The sequence below is a fragment of the Toxotes jaculatrix genome, chromosome 2, assembly GCF_017976425.1.
Source record: "Toxotes jaculatrix isolate fToxJac2 chromosome 2, fToxJac2.pri, whole genome shotgun sequence".
In the NCBI taxonomy this organism is placed as follows: Eukaryota; Metazoa; Chordata; class Actinopteri; family Toxotidae; genus Toxotes; species Toxotes jaculatrix.
The window spans coordinates 19863457-19887601 of NC_054395.1; the positions used below are offsets into that span (position 1 = coordinate 19863457).

Below are 24145 nucleotides of genomic sequence, written 5' to 3' on the forward strand. Positions count from 1 at the left end.
TGGTAGCTGAAACACTGAAGTGCAACATAATCACTAATAAGTACAATTTTCAAGGAAGTGAACCCCAAGTATTTAGAAAATAGAGCTGAAATGAATTGTGGGCTGCCAGTAAGCCTTTATATACGTCTCTACATTTGTCTTCATTCTTAATTTCTTCATATTTACATAGGCAGCTCTTCAAAGCCAATTACAGTCATTTCTGAAATTCAAGTTGCAGTTGTTATTCATAGCTGTAGTTGTAGTTTATCATGTTATGTAGAAGTGCCCACGTTGACACACAGATCTAAATATAAATACATTATATTACAAACAAAGAACTCTGTCATAGTCTTTTATCATCGTCCTCCATAATATAGAACTTAGATCATCATTTAGTGAGCAATGAAACATAAAATAGTCTCAGCTAATCATTATAAGCATAGCCTCACGGACCTGAATGTCACTGAGAAATCTTTGACTTTCTTTTAGTATATACTCACAGTGCTGTTTTATAATTTGAAATATTTTGCTTGATGTTCTGCCTACCTCTGCAAGTGCACATTTTACACCATTGCCAACTCCACTCTGCTTACTCTGCAAATGAGAAAATAAACATCGCCAGGTATTTTTGTTTTACAGATTAACTGACTGTGATCAAATTGAATCTCAGTGAAGTGGCGTCCCTGCAGTGAAACTGATTTGGGCACATCTGGAAAAGCTTTATGGGAAGATTTTTGTTTCAAACAGTGAGTTCTGTTTGTGTGTGTGTGTGCTCGGCTGGCTGTCATGTGGGAATCCTCTCAGCATTCTCCACAGGGGGGGCTGTTTTCTTTAGGTTTCAAAAAACAAGCTCTCAGGTAATGACTTCAGTGTGTGTTGGTGTGTTTTCGTTTCATTTGTGTGACACTAAATTCAGCTTCAGTTAGTACAGACTCACCAGGTGGAACCGACATCTTCCATTAATGCGCTGTAGCGTCCAGTGACACAGCATCACACTGAAGTGTTTGTGTTTTCGCGACACAGTGTATGCCTGTAATCCTGGTGTGTGTGTGTGTGTGTGTGTGTGTGTGTGTGTGTGTGTGTGTGTGTGTGTGTGTGTGTGTGTGTGTTTGTGCGTGTTTGGGCACATGTGCGTGCGTGCATGCCACCCTGCTCTCCTCTCATCTGGTCAGGCCCTCTAGCTGGTAATCTGAGCATAGAGATTAGAAAGAAAAACAACAGAGAAGAATGTCTTTGGTTGAGCCAGCGAGGAATTTACAATGGCCTTCAGGCTGCTCTGACCTCTCCCTCCCTTTCTCTCTCCCACTCTCTCTCTGTCACGCACGCACACACACCTACACACACACACGCACAGAAATACCCAAAGGAAAATGATTTTCTTTATAACCTGGGTTGTATTTCATAGTTCTGGCCATCATTCTTATCAGTTATAATAACATGTTACTCACCGGCTTCAGTAAAGATCTGAGGACTTCGTGACATCATTGGAAAGGTGTCTAACAGGCCGAGCGGCACAGTCAGTCATGTGATCACATGGGTTGTAAACAAACCATCAGTTAAGATGTGTTATCTCAGTTCTTTGGGAATAAAACAAACATCAGTGCTGCTGGCCAATTATAATCATGCTCTGCAAGTAAAGTCTGCAGTCTTCAAAATCAGGAGGATATTTACAACACAGGCAGTTTGGGTAATAATTTTATCAAGAGCCTGTTTTCTTCCATCCGTCCCATATGATGTGAACACAGCATGACAGTAAAGGAACTGCATATCCAAATTCCTTTAAAATTACGTCAAAAATTATTTGCTAAAACATGGTAAAAATAAGCATGTCTTTTGGAGTGGGAGGATTACAGTCAAAGTAACCAACAATGTTTTGTACCTGTGTATAATCAACTGAATATTCCCCCCAAATCTTTCCAGAAATTCAGCAAAAATTCAGTTATAAAATAAGTGTATTATAGCAATGATTCTTCCACTATCTTACAAAATGTATGAAATTTTAAATCTCTCAGTCACATGCTTGCTGTGCTGGACTGCAGTCACCGAACCCAATGAAACTGATGAATATAATTCATATCGCAATGGTTGGCAAAGATTAGAAGTAAAATTTAAAAAGATAAAATTTTATTGTTGTTGTTGGACAAGGAGAGAAGATATGTTTTGATACTTTCCCATCTGTTGCCACAGCGATATAATGGTCTGAAACATCTCTCCAACAGCTTGCAGAGATGTCACCATGTGGGCAGAGATGACACCACATTGTCGGGCAGACAGGGAGTTTGCGCCGGACGCTTCAATGGAGTTCTAGTTTCAGAGAGACAGCTGTGTGGATACTCAAGACAAACTGGCCACCGTACCGCCATGATTTGATCCTCCTCGCTCTGTCACAGTCCAGCAACCTGCCTTCCTCCCCGAAGCTGAGACAGTATGTGTGTGTGTGTGTGTGTGACAGGGGTGGGGGGGGCTATGCAGGTCTTTGCACAGACGAAGGGGACAGGTGTTAGGGACAGGAGGTGCCGTGTGGCCTGGGGGTGTGGTCAGGTGGTGACACACCTGTCCCTACTTGCACAAGAGGGTCTAGTTACACAGACACACATACACAAGCATGCACATCAGCCTGACCATGTGTTCTGACATGCAATGTTAGACCAACAAACCTCTCATGCAACTTGGTTCTGCTCAGCACGACAAACCAGGCCTGATTCTTGTTTTGCCAAAGAAAACATGGCAAGCTTGACAGTGGCGAAGTAATGTGATCATAATGTGAGAGGAGAGGGGACTTATGAATTGAGCAGTAGACATGCAACACAAGGCTCTACGTGGGGATTTGGTTACCCTGAAAAAGTGTGTGTGTGTGTGTGTGTGTGTGTGTGTGACAGAGAGAAAGGGGAAGCGGGTAAAGAGTGTCTCTGGATGTGATTAACTGTTCTCTGTGGCTCTCATGTGGCTCCTTGTTCTGTTGAAAATCAGCAAGTAAGTCAGGAATACTGTTCAAGGATCAAATGATGTTTCGAAGAAAACAACTTCACAATGTGTGTCCAGATGAAACATTTCAAGGCTGACTGTTGTTGTCCGGTTCACGGTCTGTGAGGCATGCTGTCCGATCACAGACCGTCCGGAATCAAAAGTGTTTACACCTGATCCAAACGGCCTCGACCAAAGGAAGACATGAACAGTGTTGCACGCAGTTGTTCACTTGAAGAGTGCCACAAATAGTTGTGTAACAAATGAAAAGAGAGTTAGAGAGAGAAGTTTAATCATTTATCAGATTTTGCTCATCTCCCTCTGGAGCCACAAAGGGCAGCAGTACTCCACACGATCTGTGACCAGAGTTTTTATGTGTAAAATTGGTGAAGTCACCCTGTAAAAAAATGTTTGAAGTGATTAGTTGATTTTAAACTTGAATTTCTAATACGCAGAGTAATAATTGAATGTAAATAATTGAATGTCCCTCTGAACTCCCCTTTTAAAAGTGTGTAAGTGGACACCAGTGTGTGTGGCACATGCAGTGTTTCTATAAAACCCTGGAGATGGGGGAGATAGGCGTCTGGCCCTGGGGTGTGGATTTCAGGCAGGTGCATTCGCCTGCCCTGCGGCTCCTCAAGGGACAGGACAGAACGGGACAAGGAGGGAGGAGGAGAGGGGAGGCAATCTGTGCTTTCTGTAGTCACACCACACACACACACACACAAACCTCTAATTCCCCAACTCAAAGGCTGATCTCCGCCCATCTTAGCCCCCCTACCCACCACCCCTCCCTCGTCCCCTACCATATCCTTCATTGACTGGAATGCACTGGGACAATAGAACTGTCCCGGTCCTTCGGCTAGCGCCCCTCTAGGCCCACACAGGCCCTGACAGGAGGACAAAAGTGCACCTTGCACCTCTCAGCACCACCAGCAGCACCCTGGGGGCAAATACCTGAATACCTGTGGTAAATAAGAGGGAGAGAAGGAGAGAAAGAATGACACAACATGAGGTGAGAGAGAGAGAGGAGAGAGAGAGGGATGAATGAAAGAAAAGAAGAAAAATAGTCAGCACAGGCCATTTTCTGCTCTCAGCTGCCAAGCGTAACACAGACTTGTCCAGAGGTCCAAGCAAAACACAGCATCAGTCTTCATATTTTGATACCCTCTCCCCTCTTATTATTATAATTCAGCGTGTCACTCATTCTTTCACATCTATTCTGACACCTGCTTTCTTAGTAACCCCCCCCCCACCAAGTACATACTCTCTTCACATCCCACTCTGTCAGTCCTCCTTTATTCTCTCATGTCATGACTTGCTGGCTTAGCTTACTCTCTGTGTGTGGTTTCTGCACATTCGGCCCTGACACTCCTTTCCTTGCACCACATTTAAGCCTGGTTGGTTAACAACAGAATGTGCAGGATATCACAGATTTCCCCGATTTCTCATGAACCAATCAAACCCCAAAGGGGGCATCCCCCCTCACCCGCACTCCCCACCTCCCCCTTCAGAGTGAAGGCGTGCTAATCAGTGAAATGAAGTGTGTTAAGCCACGGTCACATTACCACTGATGCAACCGCAAACGCTTTGCTCTGTGCAACAAATGTGGGTGTAGCAAGGTTGTGGGGTCATGCAAATGGAACAAGGACTGTGGAAAGTAGAATAACTTTTAATATAAGATACAGATACTTCAACTTTGCACATGTTCCATCAGTGCTCATATTCATGAGTAAGGAGCAGTTATGGAAAGTGCTGAATATCAAGAAAATTATCCTTTGAAGTAGAGTGTGCTGAACGTTATTGCGCCTGTATGCACTTTACCCTTTAGCCTCCCACTATTGAAACAACATGGGAAACTAACAGCCAATAGCCGGGAACTTAGCTGCAAAAACCCTTATGTTAAAACACTGATAAAACAACAACTTCATGGATATGTAAACCATCTCCTCTATTATTCCATCACACAGTAAAACATGCTGTCTCCCTTTTCATTTATATTACATAACGTTAATCAGATAAAGTGTAATTGTACCAAATGGTGAGAGAGTGAAAGATCAGATTTGGACATGTGTGATATTCAACCCCGAGGTCACTGTGGCATGGTACCCCTCTATTTGTCAAGCTTGTGTGTAGTGTAGTGTGTGTATAGTGTGGTGATAGAAGAGGTACTCAAATCTTTAACTTAAGTAATACTCCACTGGAAGTAAAAGTTGTGCATTCAAACTTCCACATATGCTTTATGTTTTGTATTTAAAAACGGGATTAAAATTCAAGAGACTGATACTGTCTCTTAGCAGTTGGTCAATATGATGACATATATCACGTGTAATGTTTATACCAAGATAGATATGTGTCTGCTTAATGTCTTCTTGTTTGAGGCCAGTGTGGGTGAGGTAAGCAGTGATGAACAGCAGTGTGGCAACATCATATCCCTCCTGCATCTTTCATTTTCTCTTTACTTCCCTCTCCTATTGCAAAAAAAAAAAGCCCAGATTATTTTTATTTTTAAAAAAAGAGCTTGACAACAGCACTGACCCATTCAAAAAATACGCATTCAAAGAAAGACACAAATGCCCCCCTAAGAACTAAATAGTATGAATGTAATATAAAGTCACATTTATATTCAGACAGGGCCTGCTTCTCCATTCATGAGAAGATTCTTAACATCACTGTCTTAAATTAGGATTTCTTCATAAACCCAATGCAAATTTGCTTGATGGGAAAATTGACTTTGGCTAAATTTTGCATCGACGTGAGCAAGTGCCTCGACTCAACAAACTGGATTAGCTGCTTATTTTTATTCATAAACTGAATCACCAATTTATATCAATTTGATATAAATTGGTGCCTGATTGCCTGATTTGATCCATATTGCACTACTTTCTCTTGGCCTCTGCGTGTTTATTTCAATAAACAGAGCTCAACAGAGCAGTTCAACAGCCCCTTAACTATTTGGATGTAATGGAAACCTGCAGGCACGCAGCTCTGGATGGCACATTGTTGGAAACCTCTGTCACACACAGTGTATCTCATCTGTTTACTCTCCTGTCCCTTTATGGCTCATCCTCTGCCCTCTGACCTTGTGGCACAGAGAGGGTCTGTGTTTAGGAGGAAACACAGTACCAGTCACATAACACACATACACCATTGAACGGGACAGCAGGAGTGCGGAGGTGGGCAGGAAATGGCGTGTACCCCCTCCTAGAGGCCATATCCTGTCCTTGGTTAAAACTGGTTTATTTGTCCAAAGACCTGAGCTCTTTTTGTGTCACATAGCTGCATATATGAGGATGTCTGTGCGCATGAAACCATCCAGAATTGTAGAAAAAGCCTCAGGAGAAAGGTGTTCACAGTGAGTGAATCTCTCTGCCCTCGCAGCACATGTCATTGATCAAGTCTACATTGCAACATGTGGCATTCCTCTGCAAATTCTACTCCCTACTGATTTGATAAACGGCACAGAAACACTCATTCTTCACCAGACACCCCCACCCACCCCCAATGTCCAATCTCTCTTCTCTCTCGTTGCTTCGTCGTGTCCTCCTCCCATTATTATCTTCCTACTCCCAGTTCACACTCTCCTTCATACCTAAGGCCATTAGTTTCCCCATCCTGCATCGTTCCTTGGAGATTTTTTTTTTTGTGTGTGTGAGCTTGTGATGTTTTAATGTCTTTTAAAGGACAAAGGGAGATGAGAGAGTCTGTTGGGACAGAGTGCCAACCTCCAACTGAGGAGAGAGTCTTTGGGCAGTGACATTGTGTAAGACCACTGCAGCTTGTAAGAGGGTTTGAAACTTTAACCCACTGACTTAACCCCCTTGGCTTGAATCTGATCCTCTAGTGATTCAGCTCTGCAAACGCTGCCAGCTCTGATTTCAGCAATATACTGTATGCTCCCTCTTCCTTGATATGGACCACTGTGAACCTCTGGCAGAGAGAAATCTACACATCACAGACACCTACAGACGCACTCAAACATCCGTGTACACACAAACAGCTGTAGCCGCACCCAGATGCTTTATATCAGCGCTTTTTGGAGGGGCTGTGTTTATACAAGGCTGACAGGCCACTTCCTGTGTCCCAAACATTACCACAAACACATGCGCTGACAGCAAAGCAGCAGGGGGAGAAAACTGCAATTTCAGCTTTCAAAAATGTTAGTCCTATGTGTTGGAAAAGGTTTGTTTCATTGTCGACGTACGCTTTTGTTTCCCATTACTCACATCAAGAGAGTGGAGTTTATGCAGCCCTGTAATCTGTTCTGTTACACACATGCAAAGCTCCACTTATGACTTTACACAGCGTGATTGTTTGGACAGAGGCATATATTTTCCGTTTCCAAGATGACGATACTCTATAACAAAATAAAACTCATCCGGCTGCAAATTGTCAAACATCAGCTTTTGTGTACACAAAGCCAAACTAGTATTATGTGTTTGTGAAGCAACATCCAGGCTTCACTGGGATCTCTGCAAAGAAAAAAAAAAAAAAACAAGCAATTTAATTTTTATTGTTTTCATTTATGAGAACGAGGCAATAATGCTTTGACATTCTTTCCATGTGAATAACATGTGCGAGAAATTAAAATAAATGGAAATCCCATTTTCTTTGTAATTAGGTCAACGTTACATTATCTCCTGTTACAGGAAAATTGAATTATTAGTTTGACTCAAGAGCCGACCATTAAGGACAACAGTCAGACAGAGCACCCCCCCCCCCCCCCCCCCTCCACCTCTCTCTTTTTCTCTTAGACAGCAGTATTGTATGTCTGTCACTAATGGCTCAAGAATGTCACATTAGTCAGGGGCCGCATGCGTGACGCTGCGGACATTAAAACACTTTGAGGAGACCAATATGATATTACACACACACCAACACACGCTGAATAAGAAAGGTGACAGGTCCAGTGATCTCATTGCCTCAAAGCTACAGGTTGATAGACTGCCTCCTACACACTGCAAACCAAAAAAATGTCCCTCTAGCAAGTTGTCAGAGTTAAATTTCAAAACGGCTGAACTGTGTCAGAAACGACAAACCTGGTTAGTGAAATGTTTTTGTACAAATGTGTGGAGGCAGAGTTTAGGAGAAAGTTGAATGTTACCTAACTCTATAGATTTATCAGACATGTCATGTGTCCTCTGAATCTTTTAGCACCATCCAGCCCTGCTGCTCCTTCTCTGGGTCCAACAAAGGTGACACTGTCAACAGTTCAGGCAGAGTTTAGTCCCCTGTGGCCTGCTTCTCTGCCTCTCTGACTCACTGCCTGCGTAGGTGTGCAGCAGCTAAATGACTCTCACCTCTTGCTTCAAAACAGCCCAGAGAGGAACAGGCGGACAAATGAAAAATCCCCCTTGATCAAAGTGAAGACATTGATTCAGTAGGTGTATGTTTGCATGTGTGGGTATGAGTGAGCACATGAGTGAAGTCTTTCGGGTGCTGTTTACACTGGGCAAGCTAAGTCATGCAATCTGATCCCAAGCTTTTTGAGAGCCTCCTCAACCCCCTCCCACCCCCCCCACACACACACACGTGCATCCGCCTCTCAACACTGGGAGCTATTGGAGGAAACGCGCTGTTACCTCACTAAGACATGCTGGCGTCAGTGTGTGTAGGTCAGGAGGGCAGTGGGGAGCGTAGACACATTGCTACCATATGTGCACTCTGGATGTTCACCCTCAGCTGGGCTCATAAGCACAGACTTCCTCCAAAAGTTCCTACAAGGTAACCTGAGTTTCACCGTTATGGAGCAGATGGCTACACAGACTGAGTGGACCCGTGTCAGTGCCGAGGTTCTTTCGGCAGAGTCCAGACCTCGAGTCTCCGGGGTATATTTATTGGTCTTGAGCCTAAAGTTTCCTGCTTCCATCTGTGGCCGTTCCTGCATCAGGAAGTGGGTCAGTGGGATTCCCACACTCAGCTAATTTCACACTGACTTTTTTTCCTGCAGAACTTGCCCACTCTGAACTTTTCTTGCTCAGCATCTTCTTCATCTTTACGTTTTTACTTTTTGTTCATCGTCCTTCACCCACCTGCAGTCAGTGTGAGCAACCCCCACCCACCTCTTTGGCATGTGTTCTCCATGTGTGCCTCTATGTGTGTGTGCTGACAGTCTGGCAGGTGTGTGCAGGTGTTCCCCTTATCACTCAGCATCACACAAACCTGTCCCAGCTCCTCCTAACGCACACACAGCTCCATCTTCCCATTCAGAAACTGTCATGTCTGTCCCGATGAACTCATTTAGAGTTGTGAGCTAATACAATGCATGTTGAAATGCTAATAAATATTAAAGCAACATAATAAGTAGGTCCACAGCAATTTTTTTTTTAAAAACACGGCTTTTATTTACATGAAGCAGAAAAATACACAACCTTAAAAAGGCACAGAATTCCCATTTGAATGGTATGTTCATCAAAATAGTTTGTAAAAACTGTAGGTCAAAATCTTCCCAAAAGAACAAAAAACATGTCAACAAATAAATGACAATATTGATGAAAGAAAGTTGTGGGGGTTTTTTGGTCAACCTTGAGTGGTCCTTTCATGTCCAGTGACACAATGAGTGTGTGTGGAAAGTGTTTGTGGCTCGAGCAGAGGGTCACCTGTCGTCGAGGTCGCGGCTAACACGTCTCTCAGCGCCCTGCCTCCACAGTACACCATACGCAGACAGCTGTCTCAACACACACACTTGCTCATTTCCACACACATGCCATGTATGTATAGTACGGTGAGGAATGACATCCCCGCATGCACCACAGACACACACAAACACACCCAAGCAGCTGCAACATGGCCCGAGTCCCGGACCGGCCGGCACCAATGGAGTTTCCTGGGAATTAACTGCATGTCCAGCTGCCCTCAAATCACACACACATACACACAGTTGACAGGACACAGCAAAAAATGTGCTGCAGATAAACAATATGGCCTCAAAATATTTATAAACCTATAGTCTTGAAATGTTAAAGGCACTTAAAAGTAATTTTATTTAAAAAAAAAACTCCAGCAGTTTTCCTGTCATGGCTTTGGGGTGTGCTGGCATCAATCTGCCAAATGTCCTCTGGGTGTATTGGCTCTAATCAGGGGAGGGGATCAGATCCAGCAAGCAGCTTCAACTGGCTTATAAGAGCAGTCCGGGGAATGTGAGTCTATGAGGCAGGGCAGCATCCAGAGATGTTGTGTTTGTGCAGCAGGGACATGCGACTGAAGGTCCGTGAGCAAGAGCCACACTGGTACTTCTTCACTTCAGAGTGGGTCTGCAGGTGGGCGCGAAGGTTGGAGCGATCAGCAAAGGCACGATTACAGTGCTGACAAGCGAAGGGACGTTCACCTGGTTTGAAGGAGAAAAAAAACTGTTAGCTTCAGGAAAACCCTTCATTAACAGGCCAAAAGGCTTGTCCTCTGGTCATTGTCTTTCAAACAATCTACAGATAACCAACAAAAGAGCAGGAACACTACCCTAACTTACTTAATGCAGATTGCCCTTTTTCATGCAGAGCAACTGTGGGGCTGAGATTAGATTGTGCCATGCTGAGCAATAACATTTGCTCACACGTCAGGAGGAATCAATGAATATCAATAAGCACAAGGTGCAACCAGCTGTTACATTTACAAGCCAACAGAGCTGGGAAATCAATACCCTGACATGATGTGATGATGTGAAGTTGCTCTTTGATGCATACCTGTGTGTGTGCGAATGTGTCCCCTGAGCAGCCATGGTCTGGAGAAGGCCTTGCCACAGGTGGGGCACACACAAGGCAGAGTGTGTGAGCGGATGTGCATCTTCAGGGCTCCCAGGCTGGTGTACTCCTTGGGGCAGTGTTTGCAGTGGAAGGCTGGGCGTGCAGACACCTCTGTGGGCAGAGAGGGTGTCTGCTGTAGTGGGGCACAGTGGGAGAGCTGGTGGTGCGACATCTGATGGTGGGACAGTGCAGACAGGCTGTTGTAGTTCTTACTGCAGTAGAGACAGTGGTAGATGTGTTGGATGACATCTGGACTGGGGGGATCTGAACTACGCCCACCGTCCTCCTCTTCCTCGCCACTGCTGCTGGAGGGTGAGCTGCTGAGGTCCAGAGGGCCCAAGGGTGAAGGGGGCAGAGACACTGGGGTGATGGGGGAAAGAGGTGCAGGCAGGTTGTCCGTGTTGTTGTGGAATGGGTTGGTGGGATAGCAGGTCAGGGCAGAGCTGTTGTCCTGCGTTGGAAGTTCAGCTCGAGGAAAGCTTTCTGGGACAAAAGCTGCTAACACAGAGGAAAAGGAGGTCAGGTGGGTTTTCACACAAATGGACAGATAATCTAATAAAGCACTAAACTTGTTTTCATTCTTGGTGTCTTGTTGCAGCTTGCAGGCCTGACCGGCTGACTTTTCCATTTGCAAATTTTCCAGCTCACTTGAAACAAACACTTTTCTGTATGTTTATCACCAGGGAAGCTACATGCAAGTCCATCTTATCTGCCACATGGGTCTGTTCTGTGTCTGAAGGTAACTTGATGTAGAGCTCATGACTCACTGACTGTGATTGATTCTACATGTGAAACCTAACCACAAATTAAATCAGGGACGAAAATCTTACCAGTCTGACTCTCCAGCTGGCTCTCCCTGTAGTATGGCTTCTTGTTGGAAAAATACTTCTTCACAAGGAATGACCGAGGCATGTTGTGGTCTGGCTTCTCCGGTAAATTAAAATTAAAAAACAATTCCAAAAGGCCGAGTGCGCTCAGATGAATGAATGGATCTGTTCCTCACACAGCTGCAGATTCCAGTCGGACGGAGAGAAAACGCTTGGAGAGATCTACAAGACCAGTACCAAGCTCGCATGTATCTCGTTGAGGGATCGCAAAGTTGCCTCCTCATATAGTAACCAGAGGGGAGAAGCAGCGGGGTGGGTGGGCAGATCTCCGCCCAAAGACACACCCCGTGTGTGAGGGCGCCACCAGCCCTATTCACCACAGGTGCCCAGTGTGCCAAAAGCTGCTGCAGAGCGCAAATCTAATTGTCCATTTCACGGTTCTAATGACCCTCTCTTTACCTGCAGGCGTACATTCAGTACTATTTTCAAATGTAAATAGATGAGTGTGTGAGTGCGCAATTCAACGCAGAATGCGGACAAAATTGGTTTCTTTTTTTTTCCGCATTTTGCTTGTCACTGTGGAAGAGAATCAGGGCAAGGAACATGTTGAGACAGTCATAGAAAACAGATGGAGTCGAATCAAGCAGGATTCAGTGAACAGCCGACTTTGCTACTGTGTCCATTCCTTTACAAAGAGTGTCATGACAAACTAAAGCTGGAGCGTCCTCTGTCGGTTCATAGGCTACTGTAAATTAACTGTGGTGGTGGTAAATGGCTCTACATCAATCTTTTGGATGATACTTATCATGATAGTAGAGAAAAAGGTGCTTTAAAACTAAGGTCTGTGGAAGCCGAAGTCCACAAAACCAATTCTTTTATCGGTAGTTTAAAAAGTCGTTGTAAAAGTAAAAATAATAATTTAAAAAATGCAATTGTTTGAGAACACTGGGACTCTTTCACACACCACGCAGACATTTTATGATGGCTCTGCTCTTTTATGTGCGCGTTGCTCGGGAGGAGCACCCCGGTGAGGAGGAGACATTTTTGCGAAGCTACAGGAGACAAACGCTCTGTTCTCATCTCTCCCTTCAATACAAAACACTCAGTCCATCCTGACCGCATCTCCCTTTGTCTCTCTGCGGGGAATAAGCCCGTTTAGATAAAAGAGGTGCTGTTCTCCAGCTTGCTCACAGCACGATCCGAGCTGACAGGAACAATATGATGATGTAAACTCAGACAGGGTCCCATTAAATCTTGTGCCTTTAGGTGGCATGAAATGCAGCAAATAATGACCCTAGAGAAAATGGGTTTTACACAGTGTTTTATTCTTTTCTTTTTTTTTCTACAAGTACCCAAACGAGTGCGCGTAATTCTGGGCAGTTGCACAGCAAAATTAAACTTTCCAAATGAGACGAGCAAGCGTTTTATTATAAAGATATCATATGAAAACAAAGGGAAAAGGAGTTGTGGACTTTCATCCCATTTCTCACATCTAATATCATTATCATTTCTAATCTATCTTATTTTACTGCATTTATAAATTCATAAGTTTTGTTGTAAATGTCAGATTTTGTCTCTCACTTTTTCATACACGATTTATCTGACTTGTGTATTTTATCAATGAAAACTAAGTAGTGGTGAGTGATTTGTGACATGGTGTTATAATGTGGATATGAGGCATTGTCTTTAATTGTAGTTTAGAATTTTTACTATTACTTTTTTTTTTTTGCACAAAACCTGAGTCCGAAAATCAGGTGCCAGCCATTAGGCAGGAATGTCAGAGTCCTCCGTGGTCCTGTTTAGCATTGCAAAGAGAGTCACAAGTTCCTCAGTGGCAGAGTAAGCGGTGGTGGGTCATGTGGGGGGTGGGGGGTGTGGGGGTTGGCTGTATGCACCTGTCTAAAGGCGCCATTGTCGCGGCATGCCCAAAAGTTCGCACGTCGTTAGGACGCTTGTTGACGCCGACGCCACGTAGACTGGAGGTCACGAGGGCAGGACAGCCGTAAAAACAAAAAGCAAATAGCAAAGACACACGTGAAAGTAATCCGAAGTGTGGGTCTGCTGCTGCTGCTGAGGACTCTGACGGTAAAAATGGCGTTTGGTGGTGGTTTACGCAAGAGATTATGTGTGTCAGATATTAGTAGGGGGGTGTTTTGTTTGTGTCTGAGTTTGTGTGCCTGTCCCCTCACACACAAACTCAGAACTAACCACAAAATGAGGCATCCACCTGACCTGACACACACACACACACAGTGCAGGAGGGTGTAAGAGTGAAAACAGCTGATTACACACTGTTGAATTTGCTCTTAGGAGGAGAGCAGTTTGTCTGTGGGGCTGACTGCAGACAATTTGTGTTACAACAGGGTTAGAGTGACCTCATGACACACAGAAGACGTGAAGACATGAAACGTTTTTCTGCTCAGAACAGATGTTCTTTCCTCTCTGGCCTCAGGGATGAACCAGCCGGTGTTCCCACAGAGGCTCACTCTGTCTGCTGAAACCTCTTCAAACTAAAAATAATGTGGGATACACATCTTCCTTCAGTCTAATCTTGGAAGTGTTTCAGTGGCTAATGCTAAAAAAAAGGGGGGTTGCTGCAACCAGGTGGAGGCTAGAGGAATGATTTCCTGCAAAAAGATATTTTGCTCCCTGGCATTTTGTGAAAAATACCTGAAACAGTTTGTTGATTGTATCAAAGATTTATGCTCACATCAGTTACACAGCTTTTGCACAGCTTCTTTTTTTATTACTTTTCAGGAAACAAGTGCCAAATGTTGCAGATCACAAACTTTTTTGTGTTTTGTGTTATTATATAAACTAAAACAAAACACTTTAGAAGAGAGTGTACGAAGAGAAATAACATGCTTCCTGTAAGTCTTAGACATTTTGAACTGGTCACAAATGGATTTTGTTAAATAGATACAAGTTTTATACAGTTTATCATGACAAAATAGAATAGGGAAGCATTTTGTTCTGTATTGTGTTTGCCATTTGATTGTGCTGGTGTACTGCTGATTATATATTACAGACTAGTACTTTAGGTTTTCATATTTTTATTGGGCGCAGGAAATGAATATAGTTAGGAGAAACACTGTAAGCTGCTGTAAACATGACATCACTGATATGCCATTTCACAAATTTCTGCTAAATGACTTTAGTTTTAATGGAACTGGCAGTTTCAGTTTTTCTTGAGCATGCTTTAATATGTTTATATGCTTCCTTTTTTTAAATTAGGTCAGCTGTATATTTCATTACCTGAATTTATTTTATGTCATGTCTGACCTGATGGGTGGTGGCCATATTGTACTCTGGTGTCCTTTCATGTGTTTGAAAAGAAGCCAACTCCCTAACTATCACCAGTTTTAATTGTATAAATGTTTTTACTCAGGTGAAAAGTACAGTGGCACAGCTTAAATTCAGGTTTTGCATTTTTAAAAACCCATTGCTGATGGCCTTTGAACAATCAGGTGCATTGTTATCATTCAGTACATTCAGACGACAGGTAACGGCCACTTGAGCACATTTACATTTGGCTTTTATGCAGGTTGTTTCCCAGACTGATCCAGGCACAACAACAACAACAGCAACACAGATAAATCAAGTCAATTCAAGTCTCCTTTTGTACATGTGATGATTCAAAGGATACAGTGTATCTCCCAAGATGCTTCTGGTTGAATCTGAAAGAAAACCGATGAGTCTGTGATTAGCAGCTATTGTCAGGGCTCTTTTCCTCCGGTGTCTCTTCGAGTAAAACCAGTTTACTATCCACTTAGATTTGGGAGGGTCTCAAAAATGCCCACTTTGGTCTGTAGATTCTCTGTTTAAGTGATAAAATGTGGGTTCTTTAATCATCAAGTTACAGATGGTCCCATTGTACTGTCTATAACTTGCTACCTGTCCTATGCCTCATGCTTTTATCTTCAACCCACCCACAAAACAAGCAAGTGAAGATATGAACTTGACAGACTATTATTTGTAATGTGTATAAATTACTTCATATGATTTCACCACATCATTTTTGTTTGTTTGTTTGTGCATGTAGACTGGAGTGCGTGTATCTCAGCGTTGCCCTACAGTTCAGAGGTCCATAAGCCCAGCAGGAGAAAGATAAGATTATCCCAAAGGAATGCAGGGTATGGACACACACACTCCCACACACATGCTCTGTAGTCTGTACACACTCTCTGTTCAAGTCTCTCCATTAGATGCAAACACTCACATATTTTAGGGAAGATCAATCAAGGACGCTTTGACATAGAAAGAAGCAGCAGTTCTGCAAGCTGTGTTATAATATTTCAAATACGAGAGCTAAAATTATTGGACTAAAACAAACCAAAATGGAATTATTCTGTCTTTGTTGTGATTGGATGTAAGCATCAGTTAACTGGAACAAAAGGCAGTCTGTCGATCACATTTCAACAGATTGAAATGGCAAGAAAATGCTGTTGATGTTTCCATTTCTTCTCATTTGGTCTCATTTCCAGAAAAAAGAAGGCAAAAGAAAGCCAGAGTTTGTGTGTGTGCCACACGTGCAACCGAAGCATAATACATTATTGATCTAATGCACCTGTGGTTTTAACACATCTATCACCACTAGATAATTAATAAGACGTGATTAGATTTGGTCAGGGTGCTGCTGTTGCGTGATGGTCAAATCAAACAGTTGACAAAACAGCCGATAGAATTGCAGATGAGCAAACACTTTCACATCTCTCTGTCTCTCAAATGGAAACATTTCCTCTTTTGAAATGAAAGCTTATAGCTCAGAACACCTCGCAGAAATGCCAGTTTCCGTCACATGAAACTAACATTTCTAAAAGATTAAACTCATTGGTATGACGCACAAACACACTAAACCTTGTATTGATGCTGACAGAGATGGAATTTAACCAGACGTATGTATGTGTGTGTGTGTGTGTGTGTGTGTGTGTGTGTCTTTGCTCTAACCCTTATCTGGACAGCAGGCAGACACAGCAGTCCAACCACCCTTTGATGTAATATATGGTATCATTAAAAGTCATCTAACAGTCAGTTGTTTACTTTCTGAGGAGAATGAATGCTCTTTGAGGGACCAGATGAAGAGTCAGAAACTTCCCACACTTCCAAAATCACTGGTAAAAAAATAAAATAAAAAACCACGAATTAGAACTGTGAGGAATTTCAGGATTTAAGTATTTTTATATTCTACTTTATTTTACGTGTTTCATATTCATGTTTCTTTACATTTCCTTGTGCAGTCTTATGAAAAGCACTTTAATTTTTCTCTCTCTTTTCTTTTTCTTGTACTGTGTTTTGTCCCCCTTTTGTTAAACATTTTGGATCAACTATATTGTGTGTGAAGTCATGTGGCAGCAGTTCAGTGCAGAACATCATACTGATACAGGTGAGGAGCCTCAGTTAATGAGGTAAAGTAAATAAACAAAAACAAAAAAACAAAAAATCCAGTGAGACAGAGGTCAGAGGAGAATGGCCTGGCTGGTTGGAGCTGGCAGAAAGGCTACAAAGTTGTGGCTCATTGATGTTTTTATTGTTATTGGTTGTCAGAAATACAACATTAGGCTTTGCCCCCACAATTAATACTTATTTGTGGGATCAATTTATTGTTGAATTTGGTCTTTTTCATGGGATTTGCCTACAGAAAATTGAGGGGTTAAAACTACCTTATCACGACTGTAGTATCGACTGTAGTATCATTTAAAATCTGCATTTTTTCCCTAAGCTGGTCAGACAAGAATCCAAAATGTGATAAACCAAACAGCATTGTCTTAAATAAGTTGTCACTTATCTGCTGATTTCAGGACTCCTGATTAATTTGCAACTTTTACTTTTCACTCTGCTAGGATAAGGCTGGGCCAAGAAAAGAACAAACTATGAAGTGACGCCACCCACTGACCAAACAGTGAACAGATCCACCGGGGGACTATTTTGCAAAGAACCACAAGGAGGCAGTCAAAGACCAAGAATGCCATGTTTCCAGGTCAGTGGTTGAATCAGAGGTCAGATACTTTATCATCTTGATTTCACAAATATACAGCATGTTAGTGCAGGTGCAAAGATCATACTCCTTTAGCTACAACATGAGGCTGAGTTGTATCAGCTGTCACAGAGTCATAATACTACATAAACAGGTGTTCACACACAGACGTCATGAGCTAAATTATAGAAACTAGACAGTGTGGAATGTCTGTGTGTGTGTGTGCACGTGTACTGTGCCCAGCCAGTGAAGCTGGATCAAGTCAACAATGTTTGTTGTAATCCAGCACAAGGTGACAGATCCACATCGACTTGTTGTGTCTGATGACTCAGCAACAAAACCTTCAGGTTGGACAATACATTGTGTTCACTAATGACATGGTGATGCACGGTGAAGAGTCTTTTCTGCCACATCAACAGGCAAAAGACACCAGACCTGTTTTCCTTTTCTTTATTTGCATCATGGAAATGATGTTCTCTTTGAATTTCCACTGACAGTCATTTCTTGGGAAACCAATTATGCAAATTAAGCTGAAGACTTTAATGTGTAATTAAACATTTTGACCTGATATTTAAACTTTGGGACATTTCAGTCCTGACTCCGATTGACCTGTGCGGGCATAAATGTGATTTTCTGAATATGCTTGTTGCTGAATTTTATGTTTCTTAAAAAAAAAAGTGGGACAGATATATTTTGCATGCAATGTGACCTGCAGCTAAAGCACAGTGGGCTGTTGGGCCTTCACATAGGAGTGACTGATGTTTCTCCTCCTTTTCCACCTTCAGGAATGTTAGCTTGACATCTGAGGAATGGATACTTGTCATTTATGTAAAGGTGCTTCTTTTAGGTCATAATGTGCAGAAGTATGTGGGTTAAGCAGTTACGGACACCTGAATAGTACATGTGAAGGTTTGACCCTCAGAGTGGTCTTGTTTCATGGCAGATAGTGTGTCCTGCTGGACAACCAGTCTCGACTAACTTGCTAAAAGAAGATGACATTAATACATGTCAGCCTTATTTTTTTTTCTTCTTGGTTGAGGTCTATCTGAATGTGTATGTGTGTGCGCGTTGCTCTATATAACTTTTTACCCACTTCCAAAAAGAGCGTTGCCCTCAGGGTTTTTGATGGTCTTTTCATACCTGCATCTGACAGCAGGCTGAGACAGTAAACCTCTGATTTAAACACCTTCACTGCAAACTGGGTTTCTCTGGCAGTCAATGGTTAACACAACGAGAATGTAAGTTCATGTTTAAGAATCCAGTGTTTTAAAACAATGACAACTGGCCTGGATGTCCATGAAGTATTGTTCTGCACTTGATCAGATTTGTAAGCACAAATTTTTTTCTTTACATGTTAAATAGTGTTTCACATGTGACATGTGTGAAATGTGTTCATATTTGAGTATTTCACATTTTTTTGTTTGTTTTGTTGTTTGTTTGTTTTTTGTTTGTAAGGCATTACGTAACTCACACAAACAGTTAATCTAATTGGCTTGTTTAGTACAATTACCAGCAATGTCAACAAGGGTTGGTCCTAAGTCAGAATATTTTTATGCTACGTAAAGTATTTCATTTGTTTCAACTCATGCTCAAGTACTAAAAGATATAAATGAGCAGGTGACACACCACAACACAATGTAGGTGAGCCAGTATGAACAGCACTGTATGGCAGTTTGCAAACACAAGATGCACGCTCAGCTGCTTTCACCACATTTCTACAAAAAAATCTGCTTGCTAACCACACAGTTCTAGATAGTTCTATCAGTGTGGTTAAAGAAATCGGAGCACCAGGCCAAAGCAACCTACAGAAAATCTAACATAAAAACAAAATAAAAAGTTCAAGAAAGTTGTTCCTCCTCCTGTTTTTCAGAACTTTCTTCCAGGTCTGCTATTAACACGTCTCCGTGTGACCCCTAAAGGTCACACAGAGGCTCTGACTTCGGGGACATGTGACCCCTTGGGTCCCTGGGTGCATTTTTCATGCAAAGACTGATCAAATACCACATCAAGACAAAACACACAAATTAGACCATTTTCACCTAATACATTTTCACATGTCAAGGCAGGAAAGCAAAAAAAAGGAAAAGAGTGGGTGTAAATGAATTCAGTTTCAGGTTTCTGGTACTGTTCATGCTGGTTCACTCACATTGTCATGGCTTTCTGGGACAACTGAATATAAGAGAAAGATTATTGATGTTGTTATAACACCCATGTTTTTTGTACTATGACAATTAAAAAAAAAACATTTCAAAAATTAGTTAATGCTGTGCATCAAATTTCACTCTAATTCTGTTTTAAATAATATATGCTAATAAAATAAGATTACTGAACAGGAGCTTTTAGGGATTTAGACTTTGTTTAGTTGGTTTAAATTAGCCCTATTACGATATTCTTTCAAAATGTTTTGAACAGCATAAATCCTGTTATGAAAGACTACAGTGAACAAAGCTAATTTAAGCAGGTAAAAAAAAATGACATTGATCTTTTTATCAAACTCTAAAAACTAACATAGATAAAAAAAAAAAAAAGAAAAAAGAAATCGGCCTAGATTTGGTGTAACGTTTAACCTTAAATAACATATGTTGAAAAATAATCATAGCATGGGAATTTAGTTTGAAAATAATGTTAATGTCCACAGAAACTGTCTTAGCTGGAAGATATATGGTGTTAATAATCTGCAAAGTTAACGTAGCGGTTTCGTTAAACGCTCCGGTTATGAAATGAATATATATATATATATTTTTTTTTTTCCATTTTTAGGCGGTGTCGGCAGTTACCAAATGATCGAGAAAAAAAAAGCAGTTTAAAAGAAGTGGAGATGCCGGGGATTGAACCCGGGGCCTCATACATGCAAAGCATGCGCTCTACCACTGAGCTACATCCCCGATAGGGGGCTCTTAGCTTTGAACTGTATATAAAGGTAAGCGGGGCTAGAGGAGTTCATCCTTGTAAGAAGATACGACTGCTGAGCAGGATATTTATGTTCTGACTGAGGCCGAGTTATGTAATTTCGGGTCACAGCTTTAGCCCGGGTTCAACCCGTGACCGAGGTACCATATTTTTTTCAGTGTATGCCAGCTATGCATTGGTATTTTTTGAATGGGTTACAAAAAGGTCCCAAACTGCTCCTGCACCAGAGACTCTGTTTTTAGAGCGTTTGTAAGCACTGTAAACAAGAGATGCAGACCCATTGACATCAGGATGAATGAATGGAAAAGAAAGCATTGCATGTGTAGCTCCATTTTCTTTGATTTAATCCTCGCTCTGTGCTATTTTTAGCCTGCAGGTCATGTTTTGGTTTCAACTGAGGAACACATCTGAGGAAAGGCCTCCTCTTCTTCCCACGCTAACTGTAAGGAAATACAAAAATTGGTGGGGATGAAGAGAATTTTCATCAAAGACAACTCAGACCACCTACTGCACAGTATTTCTGAGCTAAACTCAGTCAGACACAAGTGGCTAAATTCAGTGCTTTCTCATCAGCCGAGGTACCCTAATCCTTTGGGGAATTTAAAATAGCTCCCTTGTTAAGTTTCATAATATCCTCCAGGGGAGCGTGAATGAGGGGCTGTCCCCCTCTGGAGAGCACAGCCTGTCCTCACTCGTGCAGTGTTTATCAGCACACGCTTGCCAAGGACACCACTTCCAGGCCCTGTTTGCTTTAGCCATGTAGGGACAGACCCATGGAATGCATGCATGGCATGAGTGCTTTAGGTGGGCTGCAACAGGGAATAGGAAGAAAACAAGGAAAGGAGCTGCCCGGTAAAGCATGAGACTCAACTTCTCAGGGTCGTGGGTTTGAATCCCACTTCTGGTGGCACCACCTCCCATGGGCTCACCACCTGTGGAGGTGCCATAGGACTTCGTTGCATTGTGAATTGGGTGGGAGCTGCCCCCGCGACCTGGGCCTGGACCCAGATAAGCGGCAGATGATGACATGACAAGGAAAGGATAGAGAGGGTGAAAGACTGACACCTTCCCAGCATCTCCCCACCCCTGTATCTGCTGCATGGCCCTCAGGAGGGAGGGGAGACACTGGTTGATATCAGCTCTGTTTTTGTTGCGTGAATTTGGATTGGTGACAGGGAATCACCATGTTGAGTCTATGCTGAGTAAGTAGACAAGTGCTGTGTGTCTGGTGGAGGGTTATCTAAGGACTGTAGAGTGCTGTGCAGGGCAGTATGTGCAGACACGCTGTATGCAATGTGAGATGCAGAAAGAAATTCTTTATCTAGGGCCACAGACATCCAGACGTTACAGTGGACAGTACCAAAAGGGAATGGCGAGGGGAGAAATAAGTTACTAAAGTAAAGCAAATGACACTTCTTATAAACTATACATGAATTCTTATTTCATATTGCAACTGGATTTGGAGTTTCAAAATATTTCTGCCTGCAGGATTCAAATTAGCAGTAAAGTTTATTTTCATGTTCCTCTGAACTGCTCTGGTTCTCCCGTGCCATACATATTAAAAATGAAATTAAAGAATAAACCTGAATAAATGAGTGGAGAAACACAGTGAATGCAAACGCATGCATTTTTACACATGCCAAAGTCACGCCTTGTGGCATGTATAAAAATGCAGAGCATTCAAAGTTGATTCTGATTTTGTATCAAGATGGCAAGAGGAAAACATAAGTGACTTTGAAAGAGGGTTCATTGCTGGTGCACGGATGGCTGGAGCTCAGCTGGCTTGTGTTTCAGCAGGAACAGTGACTAAAGTTACATCTGCATTTAGATCTACAGGAAAGACGTCAGTAAACTAGGTCGGAAAAATGCGGTCGACGTTTTACGTTTGATGCTCGTGCATTAGTGCTATATGGTACCGGCCTGAATGCTTGATCCCTACTGTGAGGGCATCTGGTGGCTCTGGCTTTTCTGGCATGGTTTGGGTTCATTTGTCCCCTTAGAGGGATGGGTCACTGCATTTCAATACAAAGTTGTTCTCAGTGATCGCCTTTGTCCTATAATGAAACATTTCTATCCTGATGAGAGTGGTCTCTTCTAGGATGACAATGCCCCCATCCATAGGGCACGGTGGCCTTCACAGTCACCGAACACCTTATGGAAATTTTGTGTTAGAACGCCGTCTTCCTCACTATCATCAAAACACTAAATGTGGGAATATTGTTTGGATGAATGGTGCTCCATCCCTCCAGTCCAGAGACTTGTACACACAATGCACACAAACACATTTGGACCAAACACCAAACGGCTGCAGTATTAAAGGATCGTATTTGGCAACAGAAGAATGAATCAACTACTGAACTTTCTACAGATGTTTTTCCATACTCCCCTGTGAGATTTACATAAATCTTGATATTTTGCATGTTCTGGTGTGTGCATTTTTTGTAGATTTCGATGTTTTAATGGAATAGTTTGACATTTTGAGAAATTCTCAAAGCCTAGAGAGACATGTTCTGTTTGTCCAGTACTTTGGTTTTACACCACATATTAAACTATGATGGTAAAATGCCCATTAACCAACAGAAGTAAAATGCTGCTTACACTTTAATGCATGAGTAAGAATTATCCAATGATATGATGAATAATAGTCACAGGGGGCGTTTTTCTGCATTGATTACCTTTATTTAAATACGTTATTTTACTGATTATACACACACACATACGCACTTTTACTTATGTAACATTTTCAATGCAAGACTTTACATGTGATGGAGTTTTTTTTTCCAGAGTAGCATTAGTACTTTTACTTCAGAGAAATATCTAAGTGCTTCTTCCACCACTTGAATTTTGCCAGGTTTGCTCACTGTCCATTTCCTTTCCCTGCTTTAGCTTATTTAATGCAAAGATAAGAAGAAGATATCAAAAAACAAATAATGGTATTTCCCAAAATATAAAACTATTCCTTTTAAATAGTCAGCATACTTCTCCTTATGCACAGAGATCTGCAACATGAACAGCCCCAGTATGTCACATGCAGGTCATTTACACTGCTGCTGGCACTGTAAGGTAGTGGTAATGCAGGGAGCAGGTCTGACCTAGTATCTCCTGGGGCTCCTGTCTTATCATCTGCCAGCTGCTAGTCATGGAGGGGCAGAGAGGCCTGAGAGGAGAGTGGGACCAAAAGTAAAAGCCGCATTGATAGGTGACGTCAATCTATATAAAAAGGTAAACTTAAAATGTTTTAGTAGGTAAACTTAAAAAGTCAAGTAAAAAAAATAAGTAATTTGATTCCATTGTGAAGTTTATGAGATGAGAGATGTGTGCATTATTTTCTCAACCACATGATGTCAATTTGCTGACATCATGTGAACCCCCAGGAGGGGAGATGAGCAAACACACCTTAACTAATTTTTTCCCTCACGTTTTCAGCTTTTTTGTTTTTGTTTTTTAAATATATCCCTACAGAGAGACCTTGTCTGACGATCACACCCGAAACGTAAGTCAGCAGAATAAAAAAATAAAAACATTTTTAAAAAAAGATGCCAATGAGTGTTAGCACTGTCTACCACAAACACCATGTCCCGTCAAGATCTGTTCTGTCCCCATTCAGTCAAGGAAGGAAGGAAGGGATGAGCTGTCAAATGGCTTCTCACAAACAAGTTACTTTACTGTCTGTTTCAAGCGTCAACAGACACAAACAAGCCGGACTTCTGAGTCAGCCTGTCCATCGCCACACCTTGGTTTTTAACCGCAAA

The 24145-nt window shown here is 42.2% G+C and overlaps 1 protein-coding gene and 1 non-coding gene across 3 annotated transcripts; both read right to left on the bottom strand.

Moving 5' to 3' along the window:
• Positions 1–9274: 9274 nt before the first annotated feature.
• Positions 9275–11748, bottom strand: snai1b (snail family zinc finger 1b). Of its 2 annotated transcripts, none has more exons than XM_041056490.1 (3): positions 11513–11748; positions 10623–11177; positions 9275–10270 (listed from the first exon to the last, which is right to left on the bottom strand). In XM_041056490.1, the coding sequence occupies exons 1-3, from the start codon at positions 11592–11594 to the stop codon at positions 10089–10091; spliced, it is 819 nt and encodes a 272-aa protein (XP_040912424.1). In that variant the 5' UTR covers positions 11595–11748; the 3' UTR covers positions 9275–10088. The 2 variants fall into 2 exon arrangements, with proteins under 2 accessions (XP_040912424.1, XP_040912415.1); XM_041056481.1 differs by having other exon boundaries at positions 10623–11180.
• Positions 11749–20296: 8548 nt separating this feature from the next.
• On the bottom strand, positions 20297–20368 carry trnaa-ugc. Its single transcript has one exon. It is a non-coding gene; the product is annotated as a tRNA-Ala (tRNA).
• Positions 20369–24145: the final 3777 nt, after the last annotated feature.